This window comes from Ceratosolen solmsi, unplaced genomic scaffold (assembly GCF_000503995.2).
Source record: "Ceratosolen solmsi marchali unplaced genomic scaffold, CerSol_1.0 scaffold47, whole genome shotgun sequence".
NCBI classification, from domain to species: Eukaryota; Metazoa; Arthropoda; class Insecta; order Hymenoptera; family Agaonidae; genus Ceratosolen; species Ceratosolen solmsi.
In genome coordinates this window covers 5,304,415-5,328,217 of record NW_011948419.1, presented here as the reverse complement: position 1 = coordinate 5,328,217, position 23,803 = coordinate 5,304,415, and the positions used below count along the sequence as shown (strand labels likewise).

At 21.0% G+C, this 23,803-nt stretch overlaps 1 protein-coding gene across 1 annotated transcript in view; it reads right to left on the bottom strand.

Annotated features, from left to right (window-relative positions):
- Positions 1-23,803, bottom strand: part of CCAP-R (Crustacean cardioactive peptide receptor) — a 61,271-nt gene that overhangs the window by 13,148 nt on the left and 24,320 nt on the right. Inside the window, exons 2-5 of the mRNA XM_011497810.1 lie at positions 16,399-16,534; positions 4,305-4,502; positions 2,022-2,116; positions 927-1,182 (exon numbers count right to left, since the gene is read on the bottom strand). Coding sequence (XP_011496112.1) covers positions 927-1,182; positions 2,022-2,116; positions 4,305-4,502; positions 16,399-16,534 — 685 coding nt within the window. The remainder of the gene's footprint in view (positions 1-926; positions 1,183-2,021; positions 2,117-4,304; positions 4,503-16,398; positions 16,535-23,803) is intronic.

The window sequence follows — 23,803 nt, the reverse complement described above, 5'->3', positions numbered from 1 at the left end:
TCTGATTTTCTTTATGTAATGATATTTTTTTATATACTCTTAACTAAGTATTAAATTGGGTATTCCAATTTTATATATTTAATTGAAAATGAAATTTAGAATTCGTGAACTGTAATTATTACTTTTATATTTTTTAAATAAATACATGATTCATCACTACGTTGGATTATTGATAATTAGGATTATTAATAATTATTATTTTTATTTTTATTAGGCTGCTTATTTATATAAATTTGTTGTTAGAACTATAGTTTAATCATTTTTATAATCATATAACTTTTATCTGATATTAATATGGATCGTTTTATATTGCTTTTATATGCAATTTTTATATTTTATATTTTAATTAAATAATTTAAATTATAAGTCGTAAAATTTGAGCTTTTAAACATTAAAAAATTCTTTTACATTAAATATAATAATTCGAATATTAAAAAAGGATAAATGTTTACAGGTTATTCAGAATTCTACTTACCTGATCATTATATTTTTTAAATATAAATGTTTCTATTAAAACTTAAGCAGATATTATTTATTAAATTTCACATATATTTCAAAATTAATTTAATTAAAATATATTTATTTTAAATACGCTATATATACAAATAATTATATAAGTTTATAATAATTAATCTCATGTGTTGTGTATTTTTATATTTGTATGAGTTTCATCAAGTATATCTTTACAAAATTGTTGCTAATTATTAATGTATGATTATACTCTATTCATAATAATATAAAAAATTTAATATATTACATATTATATAGTATTTCATATTTTTATAATATCAACATTTCTTATATAAAAACTTCTAAATCCACATGAGATGCCCATCAATTTTTTCTTCCTTGATCTATATTTACCTTTTCGCTATTTCATCATAATTCTTCTTGCTCAGCAAGCTGTACAAACAAACTAAACTTACCGAAAACGATGACGAACGTCATTTTTACAGTCTTGATTTTGGCCCTGGGTATGAGACCCCTTGAGGAGGCTCTCCTAGTATCTTTTGTGGGATCTTGCTTTAATGCACTGCTCTGCGACCAGATGGTCCAGACAATGACCATGTAACAACCACCAATAATCAATGTTGGTACGACGAAAAGCGTAATGCTTACTATACTCATGTAAATACGCCAATTCGTCTCAGTACCAAGGTCAATCCAACACTGCTTTTTGCTCTATAATCAGTTAAATTTTGATCGATGATATTATGTTTTATGTAATTTGTGTAATTTCCAAACAGTTTTGGCTTATCATAAAGATGAGAGATTTGAAAATTGACTATTTATTTAAAATTTTATTATTTAAATGCATATTTCATTAATACTGGTTTTATGACTATATTTCTTTTTCAATAGAAATTGAAAGTGTTTCTTGTCAACTTGAAAGCATTTCTTCTTTTTGACATTTGATTATAAAATTATGACGATGAAATAGTAAGTAAATAATAAAAAAATTGCAGTGGAATACGTAAATTTTATCAATGAATTAAATTTTTAATATTATTTATAAAATTTAATATTTCAAATGTTCATAAAATTGGTAATAATATTATTTACAATTATTCATGTTATATATTAATATTAAATTGAATTTTTTGAGAGAACTTAATAACTTTTACAAGAAATTGATAAACAATCATTTTAATAATTGTATAATAATATAATATTTTTTGGAATGCAGTTAAGTTTTAATTATTACGTTATAGTTATGTAGTTTAAAAATATCGGTAATAAATTAATAAATTATTCAGAATATTACATTTATATATTAAATTATAAGACTCTAATTATTATTTTGAATAAGAAAAAATAAAAAAGAATAAAAGAAAGATAAAACTTGCTATACATTCGAAAAAATACTATATTATTATACTTTGTAAAATTAATATTATATTTTATAAAAAAATTTGAGATCGATAATACGATTGCTACCCATAACAAAAACTGTAATAAAATTATTTTTCAATTAGTTTACTATTACATTACTGTTATATATATTTTTCTTTAATATATACCTCAACCATTTTCTCTTCATATAGGAAAATAATTGGTACGCTGAAAAATACGGAAATGGTCCAGGCGGTGGTCACTAAAGCTCGTGCTCTGCACCCTATTAAATCAAAAATATAATTCAATTAGAAATTACTATACAAGTTTGATTTACTATTAATTTTATTTTGTTTCATACATTTAATGAAATGCAAAGTCACATAACCGTAACAATTCTAAGGACCATTAGTTTAAAAACTTGACTCAAAACTATTATACAGTATTAATATGTTATAAATTATACAAATAAATGGTTTCGTCTTTTTTCTTACAAAATAATTTTTTTTTTTTTAATATAAAAATAGTGGTTTTTGCATTAAAATTTATGTAAATTAATTAATTTCAATTTATATATTACAATAGTTATTATAAAAATTGAATATTAAATTAATTTAAATTTACAATAATTAAAAAATATGTATTTTAGGTAAATATGAAAATGAAAAATTATTATTAATAAAAAGCATTAAAATCAAATTAAGTAATTTTAGGAAGACAAATTGTATGGGAAATAAGAAGTATATAGGAGAGATAAGAGCTTCTTAATATCTATCTGAATTTTACTCATAATCATATATAAAAAATATGTATTTAATCTTCGAATGTAAAATATTGATAATTTTTATTATTTAAATTTAAAAATTTGAAGAACATGCAGCACGTAAACTTTTATCTATATTTAAAAGTAAATTTTTCTTTCAATACAGGAGTATGAGCTACTTGATGAAATGCATGATTCTAGCATGAAACATTATATTTGTTTCAACATGATATAGATTTAAGTAATTCTAATCACTATTATTCATTTTATAGATCATGTTTTTGTTTTAAAATGTAAAAAAATAATTGAGTTATTGAAAAATATATATATTTTCCGATGTGTTATAATTATAATAATATGTTTTTACGTATAAATTCATATTTTGTTTAAAATTTACGACTATATTTATAAAAATCTAATAGTAGTTAATACTTCAGAATATTAAAAGTAACACGTTTTCCATATTTATGTCTTAAAAAATAATATTAATAAGTAAATATTATATTAATATATGTTTTTTATTTATACAAAATTTTGATAATGTAAATTTATAAATACTATACATTTAATTATTATTCAATAACATTGAATTTGGAAAGATGAAATGATAAACAATGATATACATAAAATGATGATAAACATAATGATAAACATAAAATGATGAACAAACAAATTTGGAAAGATGAAATGTATAGATCAAATTAATATTACATTTATGATAATAATTTTTATCATCTCCTTATATGCGAAAATGTAGTTACAAACACGCTCGCACGGGTACATATATATTTTTCATAAAATTGAATAAAAATAAATTTAATATTTTTAAAAATAAAGTCTTAAACTAAATACAACATAAATAAATAGAAGTCAAACAAAATTATCATCTTAAATAATTGTATAAAATATAAAAATGAATATTATATTTATAAAAATTCAAAAGCTTTGTAACTTTAGCTCAATAAATATTTATGGTGTATGAAAATTAAGGAACAGTTTCTGAATACTAGAATATTATATCGTATATGTAACTCTATAGTTACTAATTATATTCTGCTGCAGAATATATATTTTTGAAAGCACTTTCATTAGTATAATTTTATGCTGTTAAGAGTTATTAAGAAAAAGTTTATTTTTCATATTCTATAACTATCAAATATTATTATTTGTTATAATTCCTAAATATATATATATATATATATATATATATATATATATATATATTAGCAATAATAAAAGTTTTAAATTATATTTTTATAGTTTATATAGTAATAGAAAAAAAATAGGAATTTCTATATTATCTAATATAACACCCGACCTACATTTTTGGCAATAAATTACTTTTTGACTATTTTGTCAAATATAAATTTTTAAAAGCTATCTAGTAATAATATTGTAAGATAAGTATATAACAAATATTTTAAATAATTAGTTAATTTATACTATAAATTTAAAATAAAATTATACATAAGAAGAAAAATATCTATATTTTTATATAAAATAATATGAATTGAATATACTATACTAAAAATATATTTTTTTAAAATAAAAATGATCTAAGACCATATTAATTTAATTATTTTTAATATAAGACTGTATTTAAGTAAATTGAATTCTTAAACATATATGAAAATTTGCAGAAATAAGAGAATAATAAAAATCATCGAGAATATATAGCAAGAGGAAAGTGAAGGGCGTATATACTCACAGCTCCTGGAAAAGTTCATCGGTCGCGTAATGGCGTCGTATCTGTCGATAGAGAGAGCAACGAGCACATAGGTCGAGCTGTATGTGACGACAGCTTGCACGAACCTTATTATTTTGCAAGCAATGTTTCCCGCATACCACGAGACCGTTGATCGCCACACGATATCTGTTAGCACTGATATTAAACCTACCATTAAGTCTGCAATAGAAGAAATTGATGTTACTGTGAGGTTGGAGATCAACTTGCATTGTCTGTAACTTAATACGCTAGTATATATCGCTTTAATGATGACTGTCGCAATTATATGTTACTCTGATTAACTTCAATTCTTGCAAATTAAACGAAACTACGTGGCTTTTCTTTTTTTTTCATTAATTTGTATATTATATCGCTTATTTATTGGTTTGTTAATACGCATATGGGCATTTTGTTGAATTTATAGATGATTGCAAGGATTAATACTGATTTGATCAAAGCTAAAAAGGGCAATGTACAAATTATTCATTTTTTAAATTTGATAAAGTTTTTATTAAAAAGTTTTTATTAAAAAATTAAAATTATCAAAAGAAGTTTTATTCTAAGTTGTTTCTTCGCAAACAAGAAATTTAAATGCTTTTTATATATTCAAACTGCTAAATTATAAATACCATTTAAGTATGAATAATTTAGTGTACATTATCAATTAGTTTAAATTCCAGCAAATATTTTTTATATAATTACATAAATTAAAAGTAGCACGAAATATGAGTTTTATATAATGCACAATTTATGTAAAAAATGTTAAGTATTCAGAAGTAAAATTTTTAAATGAATTAATTAAAAATAACGATTCAGAAATTTTTGAAATCAAAGTCTTACATAATTTTATGCATTTTTAAAAAGGTAATTTTATTATTTTTTGATCATATTTGAAATGGTTTGAAATATTTTGTTACAATTTATTCTAAATATTCTAGTACTTGAATTTTTATGATCTTCTCTTGTCATTAAAAAATATTGAAATACTACTTTCAACCATTTCGCAAGATTACTCACAAGAATTTAATATATATCATAATTTGTAATAATACTGTAGTCTATCCAAATTGTTTTTTTTAAATCTAACTATTATTTATCTGAAGAAAAAAAATGGTTCCCATAAACCTAAAAATATTTCTATATTTAACAAATAAAATAATATTTTTACAATAGTACTGAATAAAATTAAGACTTTAAATGAAGTAAATACATTATGACTTATATTTTTTTTTTTAAATTTTCAATAATTATTCATTGTCATTTTTTATTTCTCGAAATAAATTTTTAAATATAATCTTGAAATTTGTAAATATATTGCTATGAAAGTATAAAAACTTTATAGATAATAAATAGTATTAATATAACCTTCATAAGTGTGAAGATAAAGTATAACTATTTAAAATATAAAACTTTGAATTTCAATATGTACTATATTTATATAGAGACACAAGTAAATCCATACATATGTGACAGTTAATTAAAATATGTATAAATTTTTGTTTTACTATTTTATATATTAAATTATTTAAACGGTGCAGCTTTTATGTTTGGTTCTATTTATGCTGCCTGAAGTCAAATATGTAATATTATTTTCTTACAATTTTTATATATAAGTTTAGTTATCGAGAGTAGTAAATGATATTAAATTTTCAATTCTATTTAAAAATTGAATTCTATATTATTTTGTATATAATTATATATATCGAAAGAATTTATTGCAACAAATTAAAAATATATATATATATATATAAACTAAATTATTAATAATTCATAATGTTCATAATTATATAATCATTTAAAGAATCTTTTTCCTTTGTATCGTATGTTCAATTGTTATATTATAGGCTTCAGATCTTTATTATAATAATGAACATAGTTTTGTTCTGTTTTAAACATAGAGAAGTTTCATCTAAAAATTTTATAATTTTATTTTATTTCATATTTTATGAATATTTAATTAAAATTAAGAATTTATTATTTAATATATGATGAAATTAATTATTATAAAACATTCTAAGAATATATCGAGATGATATGAGATAATTATAATTTATGAGACAGTAGTTAATTAAATAATTATATTACGAAAAATAGAATTTTTGTACATTCGAAATTATTAAAAATTTAAGTACTAACTTGTTGTTAATTGTAAAGAAATTTTATATTTACTATTATTCTTAATTATAATCGCTGGAAATAATATTTTATAGTTGGAAATATGAGTATTTCAATAATCCTCTTAAAATATATAATTAGCAAATTTGAATTCAGTTAATTATATTAGTTTATGACAATATTCATTTAATGACCAATACATGCATATGCTTCGTTTTTTGTATTGTTCGTTAGTGTGTTCTTAACAAAATTGAACCGTATGCTTTAAGTGATATTTTCAAAAGTAATTAGTTTCGTAATGCATCTGTATGTTTTTTCATTCTACTTTCTCTGTTTATATTTTTTCAACGTGCCTCTTTCTCTTTTTCTCTAGCTCTTTTATTTTTATTTAGCCTTTCTCTTTTCTACCGATTAATAAGAAAGGACATATTTTATAGTGTGATTAAAAAATTGTAAAAATGATTATATTCATTCTTTTAAAGTGCGTAATTCATTATTGCAAAATATGTTAAATATAAAAGTATTAAATTGTTTAAAAATAAGTTAAATTATTATTATAATTAATTGTATTATTACGAGTAATACTTGACTAGTAGCGAAAATAGTCTTGATTTTGACAATTTTAATGGAAAGTTAATAAAATTTATATATATTTAAACTAATAGTTATTATAATGATTTTCTTACATCAACATTTATCAGTAAAAATTTATATATCAAGAAATATATTTAAAAAGAGTATTTATAGCAAAAGTATTGAGTAATTACTAACAATAAAAATTCTGAAACTATTACAAAAAATTGCTTTGAAAACATTTTTAAGACAGAAACTTATAGGTAAATTTATAATTAATTTAATATTATTTTAAAACTATAATTAAACATTTTTTTATAATATCTACTTTAACTAAATTATTAGAATTCAAATTAATTATTTCGTATGCAATTTATAGCTTTAGATTATTTTAATTTAATAATATATTTTTTATATACTTAAATAACGTTCTGGAAAAATATTTTTGAATATTCTTCTTTATAATTTTTATTAATTTAATAAATGAGATTTGGTTAATATTTTGAAGCATCCTATGAAGTTTAGTTACTTATTGTTTGCAAATGAATTATAATCCTAAAGCTTTTAACAATCTAAATAGAAATTAAAAGTAAATTCAAAATCTGAGTCATGATTATAAATATCTTCACTCCATATATATATCTAAATAAATAAAACTGTAGTAATATGTATAAAAAATGTGTATCGAATGAAAAAAAATTTGTTAAGTCTAATATTCAGGATAACTATATACAACCAAGGTCTTCAGTACAGAATTCATAAATCGTTGAAATTTAAGATTCATCATAACAATATAATTGACTTTTTATTAATATAATATAATTTCGAATTCACAATAAAACTCCTATTTAAATTACCACTAGAATTTTTTAATTTACCTCTTTTTATTATTAAAATCATATTATATTTTTAATTATAGTAAATACTTTGCCATATGGTCATTTCTTGTATTATCGTCGAATTAAAGATTTAATCATTCTTTAAATTGTTAGCGATAAAATCTAATTTTTTTTAGTATGTTTAAGGAATAATTTACAAGCGTTAATTCGAATTATTTGAAATTTTATCAAAATATTTCAATAAATTTTCAAAAATATCAAAATGTATATACATAATATGATTTTAAATTATTTTAAACTTAAAATTTGTCATTTTTTCTCAAACTAAGTACATTAAATAGATTATTATTACATGGAATTATTAACGAAAATGAATTTAGTCATAAAAAATTGAAGTATATGTATTAGAATAGTATTGGCCTAGTTTTGATTTTGACTGCATGAATAAACTTTTTCTTGAATGAGTACATACGTATTTATATATATATATATATATATCAACTGGTAAAAGCGGAGGAGAATACAAAAAGGAGAGAGGCAGAACTTCTAAGAACTCGTGCACCATTAGAGCAAAACATTAAAAGACGAAGAGGGTACTAAAACGTCGATTTACTTTAATTAAACTTAAAGAAGATAATCACACTATACATATGGAACATGAATTATATCATAGCTCTTTACAATCCTGTACCATAAAAATATATGGAAGATTAAACTTTCGATTACATTATAGTTATGTATGTATACTAATAACCACCACTCATTATTAGTAAGAAATATGCAATAGTATTCATTAATGACTTACTGTAATTGAAATTATTCATTGCTATATTTCTATTCAAGAGAATATATATATATATATATATATATATATGTGATGGAATATTTGAAAAAAGTAATGTAATTATATAAAATCTTCACAAATTTAATATCAATTAGTGTAATTTGCTAAATAGTATATTTAATTAAAATTTCATTTCCTAGTAGATTTATTCTCAGGTAATTTAGTTTAAGCGTATTTTACAATTGTGAATTAAAAAGAAGTTTCACAAATACTTTATACCATTTAAAAGGGAATATAAGGTTACATCTTGGACTCGATAACGAGAACCATGGTATTTTTTTACGGAATACTTATCCATGATTAACTTTAAAGAAAAGACTCGCTTTATAAAAGTATCTCAAGTACCGGTGTGTTTCAGATGTGAACGTATTTTGCACGTGCAAGCGAAAGTTTGGAGATTTGCGCCGGGGGCCAAATGATTGATTATAAAAGGGGGCTTGAGCGGGTACTGTCAGTTAGGCGTCAGAACTTCGACTCCTGACAGTTTATCTTTTCCTTAAAGTTATGTTTTTACATGTCTGTCTGCATAAACTCGAAAGAACCCTCGTATGGTGGATTTTATTTTTCAAGGAGAAGTAGTTTCATGTTTTATATTTTATACAATTGATAAAGGTAATCGGATTAATGCATCTTTATACTTTAGAGTTCGAGTTTTAAATTTATATTTTTACTAGATGAATATTTTATTTAAATCATTAATTTTGTAATAAAATAGTTTCAGATAAATTTAGAACTTCATAAATGATAAATAAAAATATGAATTAATAATATATACGTATTAAAATAGAAATAAGCATGAAGTTTAATTAGAACTTTTTTGTTTAAGTTTTATTGATAAAATTTCTCGTGAACTATGCTTTAATGTTGAAAACATATTAATATTAGTTACTATTATATAGTTAGAGATAAAGAAATCTGCATTTAAAATCAATTGGAAGAGAAGTACGTAAAATGTAAGAGATATAAGCTCTGCTTCTGCCTATATATCATGGAATTAAAATCGAATGGAAGTTAGAACCCCTGTGAAATATGCAATATGCGTCTCTACATTCTAATTAATAAAGTACTTCTTTCTTTCAAGTTATCAAGTCTAGTTGATTTTGAAAAATATTTCTAGGTCTTAAACTGTTTACTTGCACGTATTTTTCTAATTCAAGTTTTTTGTTTGTAATATTATGTGTATATATTTTAGATTTACATACATGTTGCATATTAGTTATTAATTTTTAAATTTATAGTATTTTGTTTCCTTTATAATTGCAACTATAATTTTTGAAAATTTTTCATAAGTTTTACAATAATAAAAAATTTAATAAAATATTACCATTTAATTTAAAAATTTAAGAGATTAATATATGATTGAGAATCAGCTTTTGTTCGAGTTCTTTCAAATATTCACTGTATTTATAATTTATTATATTGTAATTTGTGTAATTGTAACATGTAATTTTTCAAATATTATTTTGTAATTGATAAAATTTAATTGTATTATACTCTTGAAACAAATCTCTTGAAATAAATCTATTTATTAATTTGCTTAAATTAATACAAAAATTAGAAGCATCGAGTTTTTGAACGAACCCTTATTAATTTCAAATCGATACACACTGTATTTATTTTTATCATAAAGTGCATGTATTGCTAAAATAATTTACAGCAGAGGAAAATATTGACGAAATATTGTACAAAGTTTTGTGAAAAAGTCGATAATAAAGTAATAAAATGGTGTAACTATTATAATACACATTTATTTGAATAAATGAGAAATAGTATTATATATGTAATATTAAATCAGGGAAATATTTTTAATAAAAATTAAATAACATTAAATAATAAAAGAAAACATTCAAAAAATATTTATTTTAAGTTAATTGATATTTCCCACTAAATAGCAATTGTTGATAATTTTATTTTTATGACAGTTGAATCAGCTTCAATTTAAATGAGGAAAAATACCATTAATGCACAGTTTAAGCAAGTCTGTGATTACAATAGTTCACAGTTGAGTGAACATTAAAAAGCTTTGCTTCTTCCTGTATGTGGATATACACGAGGGTATTAAATTCCAGCTATTTTATCGGTTGGATTAATCGCATAAGTTTAGGATACAGGAGTAAAGATATCATGAACGACTTTTAAGGGTAGACGCGCAGGGAAAATTTAGTTTGGTCGTAATATGTCGTCATATACACTGCACCACTGTTCATAACAATTAGTTAGCGCAGTAACAATAATTCGTGAATATCCAATGCTAAGAGTTTGAGTATCTTTCTTAATATTTTCGATAGTTTTTATGGCAATTTATTTTATGTAGAGCTATAAAATCGTGTTGGAATTACAAATAAGATACTACGAATGTTTTTTCTGAACTCTTCTTGTTTATATCAATCATTTTTAAAGTGGAAACTTGAAATTTTTAAAACTTAATATTTTTTTCTTTTTTGCTTTATACATATTCATATATGCACTTTAGATTAATATATCAATATATCAAAGAAATGCAATACTTTATTTGTATTTTGATGTATATAAGCTTTCGTTTTACTCCCCTGTGTTATTAGTAATGAAATAATTAAATACAAAACTGCTATTTTAATGTAGTATTCTATTAATTTCTTAGTACTATATTAATTCGAGTGTATATATTCTATTAATTCGATGACTTTATTACCTTGTATCAAATACTATAAAAGTGATAAAATATGTGCGCTTCGAATTGGATAAGATTTTTAATATTTAAAACAACATTTAAAGTGTAATAATATTTATGATGTTATTTATGATATAATGTTTTTTAAATAAAATAATGTTAAATTAATTTTTTAAATAGTAGATAAATTTCTATTTAATATGTTCAATCTATGCAATTTTTATTGTTGAAAATTAATAGAATTTAATTTTTTATAATTTTAAGATTAGAGGAATATTTAGAATTAATAAAAGAAGCTACTTAAAATTATGTAAATTTGAATTCAACAATTAATATGCTATGTTTATATGGAGAGTACAAAATATTTATGAACATTTTTATATTTTTTAATTTAAATACAAATAATATATATAGTATGTAAGCTGGATTATATAATGTATTATCTTTATAGCATTTAAATTTGACATGCTTCGATTTATATAATTTACATAAAAATTATAAACTAATAAACATCCGAATTTAATATGAAATAAGAAACAGTATCTGAAAGAAATATTGAATGAAATGAAAATGAATAAAGGCCCGAAATAAGAAACTCTATATACAAAAAAGTAGAACAAGAAAAATTTTTTGTAGATAATTGAAGGAGTAGGTGATACCAATCTAACTTATCCCGAATACCGAAAGTCGAGCAGGGTACAATGTGTATTTTTCTTAGTTCTCAGCCTTTCATTTTCTGTTATCTACATGGAGCACTCCTATATACTGTCTTGTTATATATCCTTTGCAGATATATACTTTGGGATATATATATTTATAGCAAACTGCTTTTATTCGGGATAATCATCAATTTTGGAATATGGTTACATCTTTATGAAAATACAAAATTCTCGTAATAACAAAAATATTATTAAGTTAAATATTATTGTTATACAAGTGGCTGAACCTAATAAAATTATAATAACAATTTTAATTTTATAAATTTTATTTCTTATATATTTACCAGTTATGAACTATTATTAAAGATATTATAAAAATATTATTAAAAAAATGAAATTCATATAATTTTATAAGCTAATATTTAAACTAAACTCATCAAATTCCAAAAAAATTTATAGGCTCTATTTTTATTTTCTATTATTTCATAAAAGCTTTAAAAATACTTCGGTCATTATTCACAGAGATGATAGCGATAAATTAGGAAATAATATCCACTATTTCACTTTACTATTTGATACACATATTACACCTCCTTATAAGGAATTTATTTCAAATTTATTACAAATTTACAATGATTGCATTATATACCATATTCTTCTCTTTATATATATTCTTACATATATATTTAACGATAATGGAACAATGGTCAGGTAGAGAGGAAATAAGATGAAGAGTAGAATGAAATAAGAATTGGAAAAATACCCTGATCTTTGCTATGATCTAGTGTTGGTAATAGTAGATAAGCCATCTCAATAAATTCATTTGAAATAAAAACCTAATTATCTTAAACCAATTATGATATAAAGTACATACTTACATCATAAATTAAATATATAAGTCTATACAAATTTAAGAAATATAAAAATAAAAATACTAATCATATTAATAATGAAGTTATTTGTCATTATTTGTATTATAAAAAATTATTTAATCAAATTATAATAGTTATATAGTTAAATTAAATTAATAATAAAATAACTAAAATAGTCGCAGAAAGATTATATATATATAATTTAATAATTTTATAATTTGAACTGCTTATAATAATTATCAATCAATTTTATTATCAATTTAAATATATAAATATTAGTATTTAAGAAGTAAAATTTAAAATTTTGAAATTTGAAAGCTTGTATTTGTAAATAAATATATTATAATTTACGTTTTATTTATTAAAAATATATCTATCTGATGATATTATGGGATTATATTATGCCATTAAAAATTATAATATGGTTCCTGTATTATATGAAAAAATCGGAAACAAAATTATTGTTTCTATGAAAAGAGATATTTTTTAGATATATAAGATATCTTTTTTAATTGGATAAATTGACACAAAAATTTATAAATTTTTTTGTACATATGCTTATTTGTGTGTATGATATTATCTTATATATCTATAAATATCTTTTACAATTAATCAATAATTGGACTTTCTTATATAGTTAGTATATAGGTTAATAGATAAATTAAAACTGTACTTATAAAGGAATAATATGTGTAGAGAGGTGATTTAGAAATCTAACTAATTAAATTTAACTTCTAGATCAATAGATTTGTAATTATGCTGCGCCATTTTTGTATTGGAAATATGTGAAATTGTGAATGTATCCAGAAAATAGTTACTTTTCTTTAATGGATAATGTGGAGTACATACAAATGTTCCAAGTATTGTTCAACTTTTTAATTTTGGTTTTGTCTGCAGTATATTTCTTTTTATTTTCAATTAAGATTAATTAGAATATAAGAAAGTATAAACTTGAATTTATTATCACCTGAATAATTTACAATATTATTCAGGTGATAATAAATCATAATATTTAAAATAGTTAAAAATAAGTAAATTTAATATGAGTTCTGATTTGTAGATACATTTTATTCACGGAACAAAAGGAGATCGGTTCTAAGTTGAATTTTTAATCGACTTTTAGTACTATATGAGTTAAAGTCAGCTAGAAATTGCAACGAACTAGAAGCATTACTTATAAACATTAATAAAAAGAGTCAATGAAGCTGCAAAGTAAGTTCACAGAAAATACTCAACAATGGTTTGTAGAGAATTATGGGTAATACAGTAAATAACACTGTGAAATTAAAATTTTCAACTTACATATGGAAGATGAAATAGCATTAAAAAGTTAACGTTGTAATAGGAAAAGTTAAAAAGAAAGTCAGACAACTAATAAAACAATAAAATTATTAGTATTTTTAAATTTCAGCTATGGAAATTTCGTTATGTTATATTATAAATTTATAAATTAAGATGAATTAAAAGAACTGAAACAAATCATAGTTAAGTAATGGAAATAACCTAGTAGTTTTTTCTGTAATATATTTTCAAGAATTCGAAAATAAAGTACATTGCAATAACATTTCATTATTCTAATGAATTACATATTTAGTAAAAAAGTATAAATACAATAATAATAGAAATATAAAAGTTTATATGTTAAAAAAATTCAATAATTTAAAAAGTTTTAAAATAATATATATTATATTGTTATGAAAATAATAATGTTTAAATAATAGAGATTAAAATGAATTCTTATGTTGGTATATAAAATATACAAAATTGAAATATAAAATATTTAAAGAAAATGCTTGTCAGAAAAGAAAGATTCAAATAATTAAGGTAAAAACCGGACAATAATATTAAATACTACTTTTTTCATTTATTATCAATTGGAATGAATATTTTTTGAATTGCAATTTTGTTTTGATTTAATATAATACGGCTTTTAGATAATAATATTATTGAATTGCAATTTTTATTTTTTAACACTATCATAATTATTAAATAATTATATTTTTTCTTTCAAATTATTTTAAGTTTATTAGTTTATATATATTATAACAATATAAATTTAGAATAAATGTATGTATTTAAAATTCTAGACGATACTACATATAGTTTGACTCAAAACAAATTTGTAATATATTTAAAAAAATTTAACTGTAATATTGTATTTCAAAAGTTATTGAAAGTAACTGACATTTTTTATTTTTTATCAATTAAAATTTTTTATGGGCAAGATTTTTGAAAATAACAAGGAAAACATTTAATGAATAAATACAAAGATGTTCGTAATACTACGATTTGACGATTTCTTTAATGATATAAACCGTTTAGGCTTTTATCGAAATTAATAAGAATAGAATTTTTCGAAATTCGAAATTAATAAGGATAGAAGTATTATATATACTATAAAGATAAAAATAAAAATAAAAGTATTAAAATGAATGATAACTTGTATAAATTTCTATAAAAATTCTTATTTATATAAAGTATTATTATAAATAAAATATATTATTTGAATTTAGGAATAGAATAATAAAATTCTAAACTTTTTTCTATTCTTTAAAAATAAATATAAATACACTTTGTATACAGAATCTAAGATGATAGAAAAATAACTATTAGAGGCATATATTATATTCCTATTGAATATATAATTTAATGCATGAAATTTTAAAAGACTTTTTATAGTCTACTGAAATAAAATTAGCTTTACTACATTTGGTTAATTGGTTTAGTAGATAAATATTTATGTTCTAATAATTAATTTTCCGATTAATATATTTGAAATAAAATTGATAAAAAATAAAAATTTGTATTTAAAAAATTACAAACTACTAAAACAAAAATAAATATAATGAATTTTTAAGAAACAATTTATAAAATAATGTCTTTTCAAAATTTCGCAAAATATTTTTTTTTTAATATGGAAAAAGTATTATTTGATAGTAAGTAACGATTACCTTTTAAACTTCAATTATAAATCATTGATTCATAATTCAATACTCATAATTCAGATCTTTTAATACATCCGCCGAACTTTAATATACTTTTTAATAGAAAAACTTATAGTTCCATATTAAATTTTCAAAGAATTATTTCCCTTACACAATATACATGTGAAATTTTTAGACAATCATTGTATATGTTATGATTAAAAATTCAATTAATAAAATATAGGTTAATCAATTTATTTATGAAAATGCATTTCACAGTAATTCTTAAGACACAAGTACATTTTTATAAGTTTCCACCTTCAGATTTTTATGTATCGATAAATAGAAAAGTAGGTGCCCATAATTAATAACACCTAGCTTTCAGCAATTAAAGAAACTGTATACATACGATAAAATCCTATTTAAATAATAATATATATACGTGTAGATCTCATGAAGACTTTTATTCTTTACGGAATGTTAATTAATCTTTCAAGTATATTCGTATAAATTTGTATACCTCAAAATATAAAATTAAAAGAATTTTACTTTAATTTTTTTTTCAAATTAATAACATTTTTATAGTAATTACAACCTTACCTGCAAAAGCCAATTGCTTGATGAAAAAATTCATACGGGACTTTCTCCTTTTTCCAAATAATAATCCGACAAGTACCGCTGTATTTCCAACAACAATTACAGCAAATAACAGCCACAATACAGTAAATTGCTCCGTCTGTAAATACATTGAAAGTGTATTAGAATAGAAATATACTAAAAGGTTATTTAAATAATGTATTAATTAAAATTCGAATATTCTGCTCATTGAAATATAATATTCCTATATAATTTATATTTAATAGTCTTAATATAGTTGTTAATTATATTCAATAGGTATATTTTAATAAATAGTTTCATAATAATAATTATTAATTAATAATTTATGAGTTGTTTCTATACTAAAATTCCTTTATCATTTTTCATAATTTTTATATATCGATACTATTAAATATTTTATTTAGAAGCATAGCCATTTACGCTAATACATTATATTATGTGTAATTTAAAAATAATGATTATCTAATTCTATAGCTTCTATAATGTTTGATTTACTTTCAATCCAATTCCATGCTCATTTAATATAACATCATTTTGTATGCACAAACATTTAAATTGTGGATAATGACAATTTCAAAATAATTGTTTAGGTTATTTCGAATATTTGAAACAATTATTGAATTTTTTAATACTTCTTTAGAGTATTATACTATATTTAGATTATTTCGTAATATCGTTAGTGAGAAGTTCTAATAGTACCAAATGAAAAGAATACATCTTACTGTTTATACAGAATATATTGCGTTAAGTTAATATTTTTAATAGGCCATTTATTTACAAATTAAATAATAAACTTTTTGAAGTTTTTAAAATAATGTATGAAAAATTTATGTGTACTATCAGTTACATCTATCATAACGATAATTTGTTCTGACTTCTTTTCATTAAAATACTGGATAGAAGTTTCTAATAATTATTTAATACATTTTCGATTTAATATTAATTATTACTTAACTGATAATAGTATGTTTGTTAAGTATATATTCTGTTTTTTAAGTTTATATAGAGTACCAAAGTAAATTAAAACAGAGAATATAGTTTATAATTTATATTGAATATAGAATATATATAGAATATAATTTATATTGAAAACCGAAATTATATTAATATGCATTTATACTATGCTACTATGCCATTTAAATTTAAAGCCGTAATTCTTATGTACTGTATCGATCAGTAATGTGAATCATCATAGAATTGCACACATTCTAAAATAACATTCTACTCTAAAATAAAATAAATAGCTTTATTTTATAAATGTTCTAAACATTATTTTATTTTTCTGATAGATATGGTTTTCATAATATTTAAATATTATATATTTTTCGTTTGATCAAAATGATTATATTTAACAATATAGAATATCTGCTTATTATATTATTTAGAAAATAAAATATATAGAACTGACAGAATCTGATACAAACAATAATCTACAAGAATTTAATCAGAATATCGAGTTCTGGGTCATATAAATTAAAATCTCTATTATAATTTTTATAAACCGATAAAAATTTAATGACCCAACAAAATTATCAATTTTTTCATATATTATTTTTTGTACTTTAAAACAATAAATATGCATTTTTAAAAAATAAATAATAACCTTTCACACAAATTCGTAACCGACATATATATATATATATATATATATATATATACATATTTGTATACATATACATTCTGGCCGGCAGCTAGGAATCGCATCTACTGTAACAAAATATTAAAATTTTTTCTTAAAAAGCATTGTGACCAAAATGCAAAAAATAACATTAAAATAATAATAAATATTAGTATTTGTTTAAGATGATTCATAAACTGTAGATGTTAATATGAAGCAATATTATTATCACATGAATCACAAAAGTATTTATATAGGGAAATTTTGTAAATGTTAATTAATTAGAATTTAATGAAAATTAATTCTTACAATGTTTGTATTTTTTTTTATCGAGAATTAATTTTCAATTTAAAATATTAAATAATTATTTTAAAATTTTAATCTTCAAATGAAATTTTATTTTATTATTAAATAGATGATATTAAAAATATTTCAATGAGTATTTCCCAGTGCTTATAAATAATTAAAATAAATTTATAAAATAATGAAATTCATTATTGTTACGTGTTTAATCTTTTATACAATAAAATTATTCAAAATACCGAGAATTACCAGTTAAATGCAGGGCATTTTAATTCATTTTTCAGAAAATACGTGTTTTGATACAAGTTACTAAATATAGAAGCTTGTATGTACACAAATCTGAATTAACAGAAAGTGTCTTTGTATTTATATTCAGCACTGGATTTAAAACCGATTCATTCATAATTTACGAGATATTCATTTGAAGTTGTTCGATTCCTCTGTGGTTTATTTGTTGTATGAGAAAATTCAATAGTTACGATTTGTAAATCTATTTATTAACATTCGCATACTGCAATTTATGTCCACTGCTGTCTATTAGTTACTTCATTTACACCAAACTACCTTTAGTAAAAGAGATGTTTTATTACAAAATGTTTATAATAATTTAATATAATTAAAAATATTGTTGAAATATATACGTAGCTCAAAATTTAATAGAAATGTTCAATGATAAATTTTTATAAAAATATATTATATACATATTTTATCGTAATAAATCTGTGTACAAATAAATGCAATTATCAATCATTTGAATTACATTATAGTGATTTGTTAAATATTAACGAGTACTAAAAAAACTAGTAAAATGTCCGAGTGTGACATTATGTGTGTTATGTAACATTAGTTTAAATAATATTAAAATTATGGGTTAAATAGATTATTAAATGGTAGCTGTATTTAATCCATTAATTCAATTGTAGTGTTCTATTCTATATTTCTATACTGATTCATTTATTAAACTGAATTTTACATTTTTGTTATATTTATGGAAATGAAATAGATTTCAAATGTTATAAATAAAAAAGACAATTTCAGAAAATGTCTATTTATGTAGATAGATTTATGTATTAAAATACTATATTTTATCTACTTAAGTATTTTTATTTTAATTAAATTACTGGAAAAATATTAAAAATAATTTTCAAATTCTTTAAAAATATTTTTTCTAATATATTGTAATATAAAATAATTCTCTTGTTATTTAAGATTAAAAAATAATTATAGATATAAAATTTATGGTATTATATAATGCTGTTTTATTAAGCATTTTACATATTAAATATTAGAATAGTAAAATTATTGAAAATATTTTTATATATTTAAAGCTTATGCATTATTAATTATTCCTTTTTTTAATTTCAGATCCGTACTTTGTTTAGGAATTGTAATGCAATATCTTAAATAGTAATATTTTGTTCAAAATAAAATCTGTGTGAGATATGCAATGGAGAAAGAGAGAAAATTAAAAAAAGACCTCAATTTACTCTTAATGTACCTATTTATGTATACCAAATTTTCTATATATATATATATATATATATATTATTAGTGCAATTTATAACTTAGTATTTGTTAAATTTAAACCTTCAATTATCATAAATAAAAAGTTAGTTAAGTGGCATGATCGGATTTATTATTGATCCCTTCCTTATTATAATTTAATTTATGGTTCAGTTTATCTCTGGGTAAATTAATTAAATTTATTTATTTTGAAGATATATAAGAGAAATATATACATGTAAATAATAATCTTTTTATAGAAATATATATCCTTACGTTTATACAACTGTAGGTAAAATACAAATTTGATATTTTAGAACTATAAAATTAAATAAGTGTGAAATATTACTAAAGATATAAAATAATACTTTTTATACTTTTCCGCTTTTTATACTTTAACTGTGCTGATGTATACTTTATAATATTTATAATTTCTTTTGTCATAGGTTATTTTTATTCGTCGTATTTATAATACTCTAAACTATGTAGCAGTAAAATGAATATGTATCAATTTTCAAAATATGTATGTTGTTTCTTTAATAATTAATTGGGTGAAAGGATATTAAAATTTAATAAGTACGTATGCATGCACGGGCTTCGATATAAGTTAACCAGTAAACGGAAGCATCAAGATAGCAGTGATTAAGTAAGAAATCAACGAGGCGGTCTTACCTTTTTTTAATACTGTAATTGCTTGGGTCTACGCCCTGTAAATCATGAGCTGAAGGCAGCAATCGGTTATAATGAACGAACGTTCAGTTCGTCCTCGATTTATTGTCAACAAGAATACCGATGCGCGCACATGCTTGTACATGTTCGTATTCTCGGCGTGTCATCGCCTTTCTTATTTGGTCGTATGCTTGCCGCAAACTTTTAAAAATATAAATTGATGTGGCATTGTTTCCAGTATGTGGGATTTTTCTCTTATTGTTCAGCTACAAGATGATAAAATGAGAGAAATAAATTTCTACTTACACTTAACTGTATATTATGGATAATTATACCGATGTATAATTTTATTTTTTTTTAGTAAATGTGCAATGTTTATCAATTAAAATGTAATATTAGGATTTGCAGTTGATATTTTATTTGTAGTACGTTTTTAATTTATCCTTTATTTCGAATAAATACGAGAATATTTCACTTGAAATATTTAGTATTGTTGAACTATAATTGAATAATTATTTGTAAATATACACAGAATCAATTACCATTTTATCTATATGCATTCATTATGATGAAAATTATTTAATAACCTTCAATTTTCTAAAAATGATAATATATTAATTAAAATATGTATGCTGCTATCGATCTGATGTATTATTATATTAGATCGAAAAAAATTGAGCATAGAAACTGTAGCATATTAATTTAAAATTGTAAAATTATAAATTATAAATAAATTAGAAAGGGACTATAAGCTTGATTTTCGATATTATTAATAACTCCCTTTAATAACAAAAATTCTTATCTTATATTTTTATAAACACTGTTAATTTTATTCTTATTATTTATGATATTTAATTACAGTATAAAAATTGTGTTAGTAAAAATATATGAATTAACAATATATAACAGGTAAAAATATAAATATTTTGTGAATACAGAACATTCTCAAATTCAAATTAGACAATTTGTGTAAAACGGTTAACTCGTACATCCAGTTTATATTTATTATATATATGTTTATTTATAAGTTTATTAAGTGCTATTAATTATGGTATTTTTAATGTTTATAATATTTAAACCAAACGTCATTCTATATAGTATATGAATGATAAGCATGATTTTGACTATTTAAAAGAGTAGATTATTTTTATATTAAGTACAGTTATTTAGTATCCAAGTGCTACTTGAATTACACAGTAAGATTAGTTCTTTATAAATCGACCTTATATTACTATCGTCAAACTTATAATTAGCGTATATTAACATGCTCCAAGTAATAATATTTCCATACATCAAATAAATATCGACGAATATCGACGTTTCTGTATCAAATGAATTTAGCATGATGCGCACGCATGTATATCATCTTCAACCAAGATTTTCCTCATGTAGCCAACGTTACGATAATTAATACTGATCTATACATAAATAACTGCCAAAAATCATAACTAATGCTCTTAATATATGAATTTTAGTAGTATTCGCTTGAACTCGGCGCAATTACGTGAGTTGTTTGTTGTTTCCTCTTTGTTCACAGCCGCCATGGTGACGACAGCTGAAACGCACGTGTGCCCGGCTCATAAATTACCGAGTTAAACTAAATTCACTTATGAATAACGAGTGCGTGGTATTATACATAAATATCGTATGTTAACTCCGAGATTCTTTTTAGGAGTACCGAATAATATACGTTTAATATTTAATTATTAATATTGAAAACATTTAGAGTGATAGGATTACTATAAATATCACTGCCCTTCAAGCGTCAAAAATCTACTATAAATCTATCTCAAATATATGTAACTTGTATTAAGCAATACTCTACCACAAGTATTTTATACACATTATCTAATATTTAAACCATTTATAAGAAAAATTAACGAATAGAAAATTTATGGTGCATTTCAGCTTAAAAATTAAACTGTGTTTTATATATTATTGTTTTTGTATGATATAAAAATATTTGTGTTTCAATGTAAAAAAATTTTTTTATTTTATTTGAAAAAATATTCTAATAAAATACCATAAGATTTTTTACACAATTATTTGCATTAAAATAATATTTAAATATTTAAAAATTTTATCATTTTAAAATCTATTTCGTTATATTATTTTTAATACTAACTTTCAATTAATTACAAAAATCTCATGATAATAATTAAGAAAAATAAACGATAAAGAAAAAGTAAACATAAAAATCATAATAGATAAATTTATTTTTAGTTACTTGGTTCATTGTTAAAATTAATTGAATTAGTTTTTCTGATCTTCAGATAAATTTTGATTTTTTTTAATGCTTATTTAATTTACTTTGTAACTAAGAATTACAGATAAAAATTCTCTTAGAAAACTTTTAATTTTTAATTTTCTATCAATTAATTTACGAAATGAATATGAATTTAAAATATTAAAAATGTTTAATTAACAAAAATTATGTGTAATAAAAATTAAGGATAACTATCAATTAAATTAATTTTATAATATTATACATAGTAAATTGAAAAACTATTTAATACAAAAACTAATGTTATTATAAAAATAAATATATTGTTTTAATATAAATAGTGTTTTTAAAAATGATTGCATATATCTCTATGGTATGATTATTCAATTTTCTTTTGATTAAATATCGAACAGTTAATAAATAGATTTTTTCATTTTCATACTCTTCATACTTTTTAAATATATATATAACATATAAATATATCAATACAAAAGAATAATTTTATTTACCTTTTTTCAATTAAAGCACTTAAAAATATTTTCAATTATTAAAAGTTTGTAAAAACTAATATACCTAACTGTTCATTTGAATATTGTTCGATTGAATTTGAATAGAGTTGAATATTGTTGAATTATGGATAATGTTTATATATAAAATGGAAATCTATTGAACAGTATTTATTGCTGAATATTAATCCATTTTATATAGCTTTTATTAATTAAGCATTATACTTTCTTTTTATTTTTTCGTTATATATCTTTATGAGAATTGAACAATTCTCCAGTTCATTTATTTTACATTTATTTTTCATCATTAAAGAAAATAAAATAATTGCAAAATTATGTTAAACGCTTTTAAAAATCTTTTATATTTCATATATATAATATTATAAATATGATTCAAATGGTTTAAGAAATAAACTCCTAAAAGATTTTACCGTCGAATATAATAGAACTTTCAGTATCGGAATTATTGCTTTTCTGCGATAAAGCATCTCTATACACATGATTTTATACGTTAGTGGCTATGCATAAATAGATAAACATCAGTGTGAAGTACCAGTATTTTCA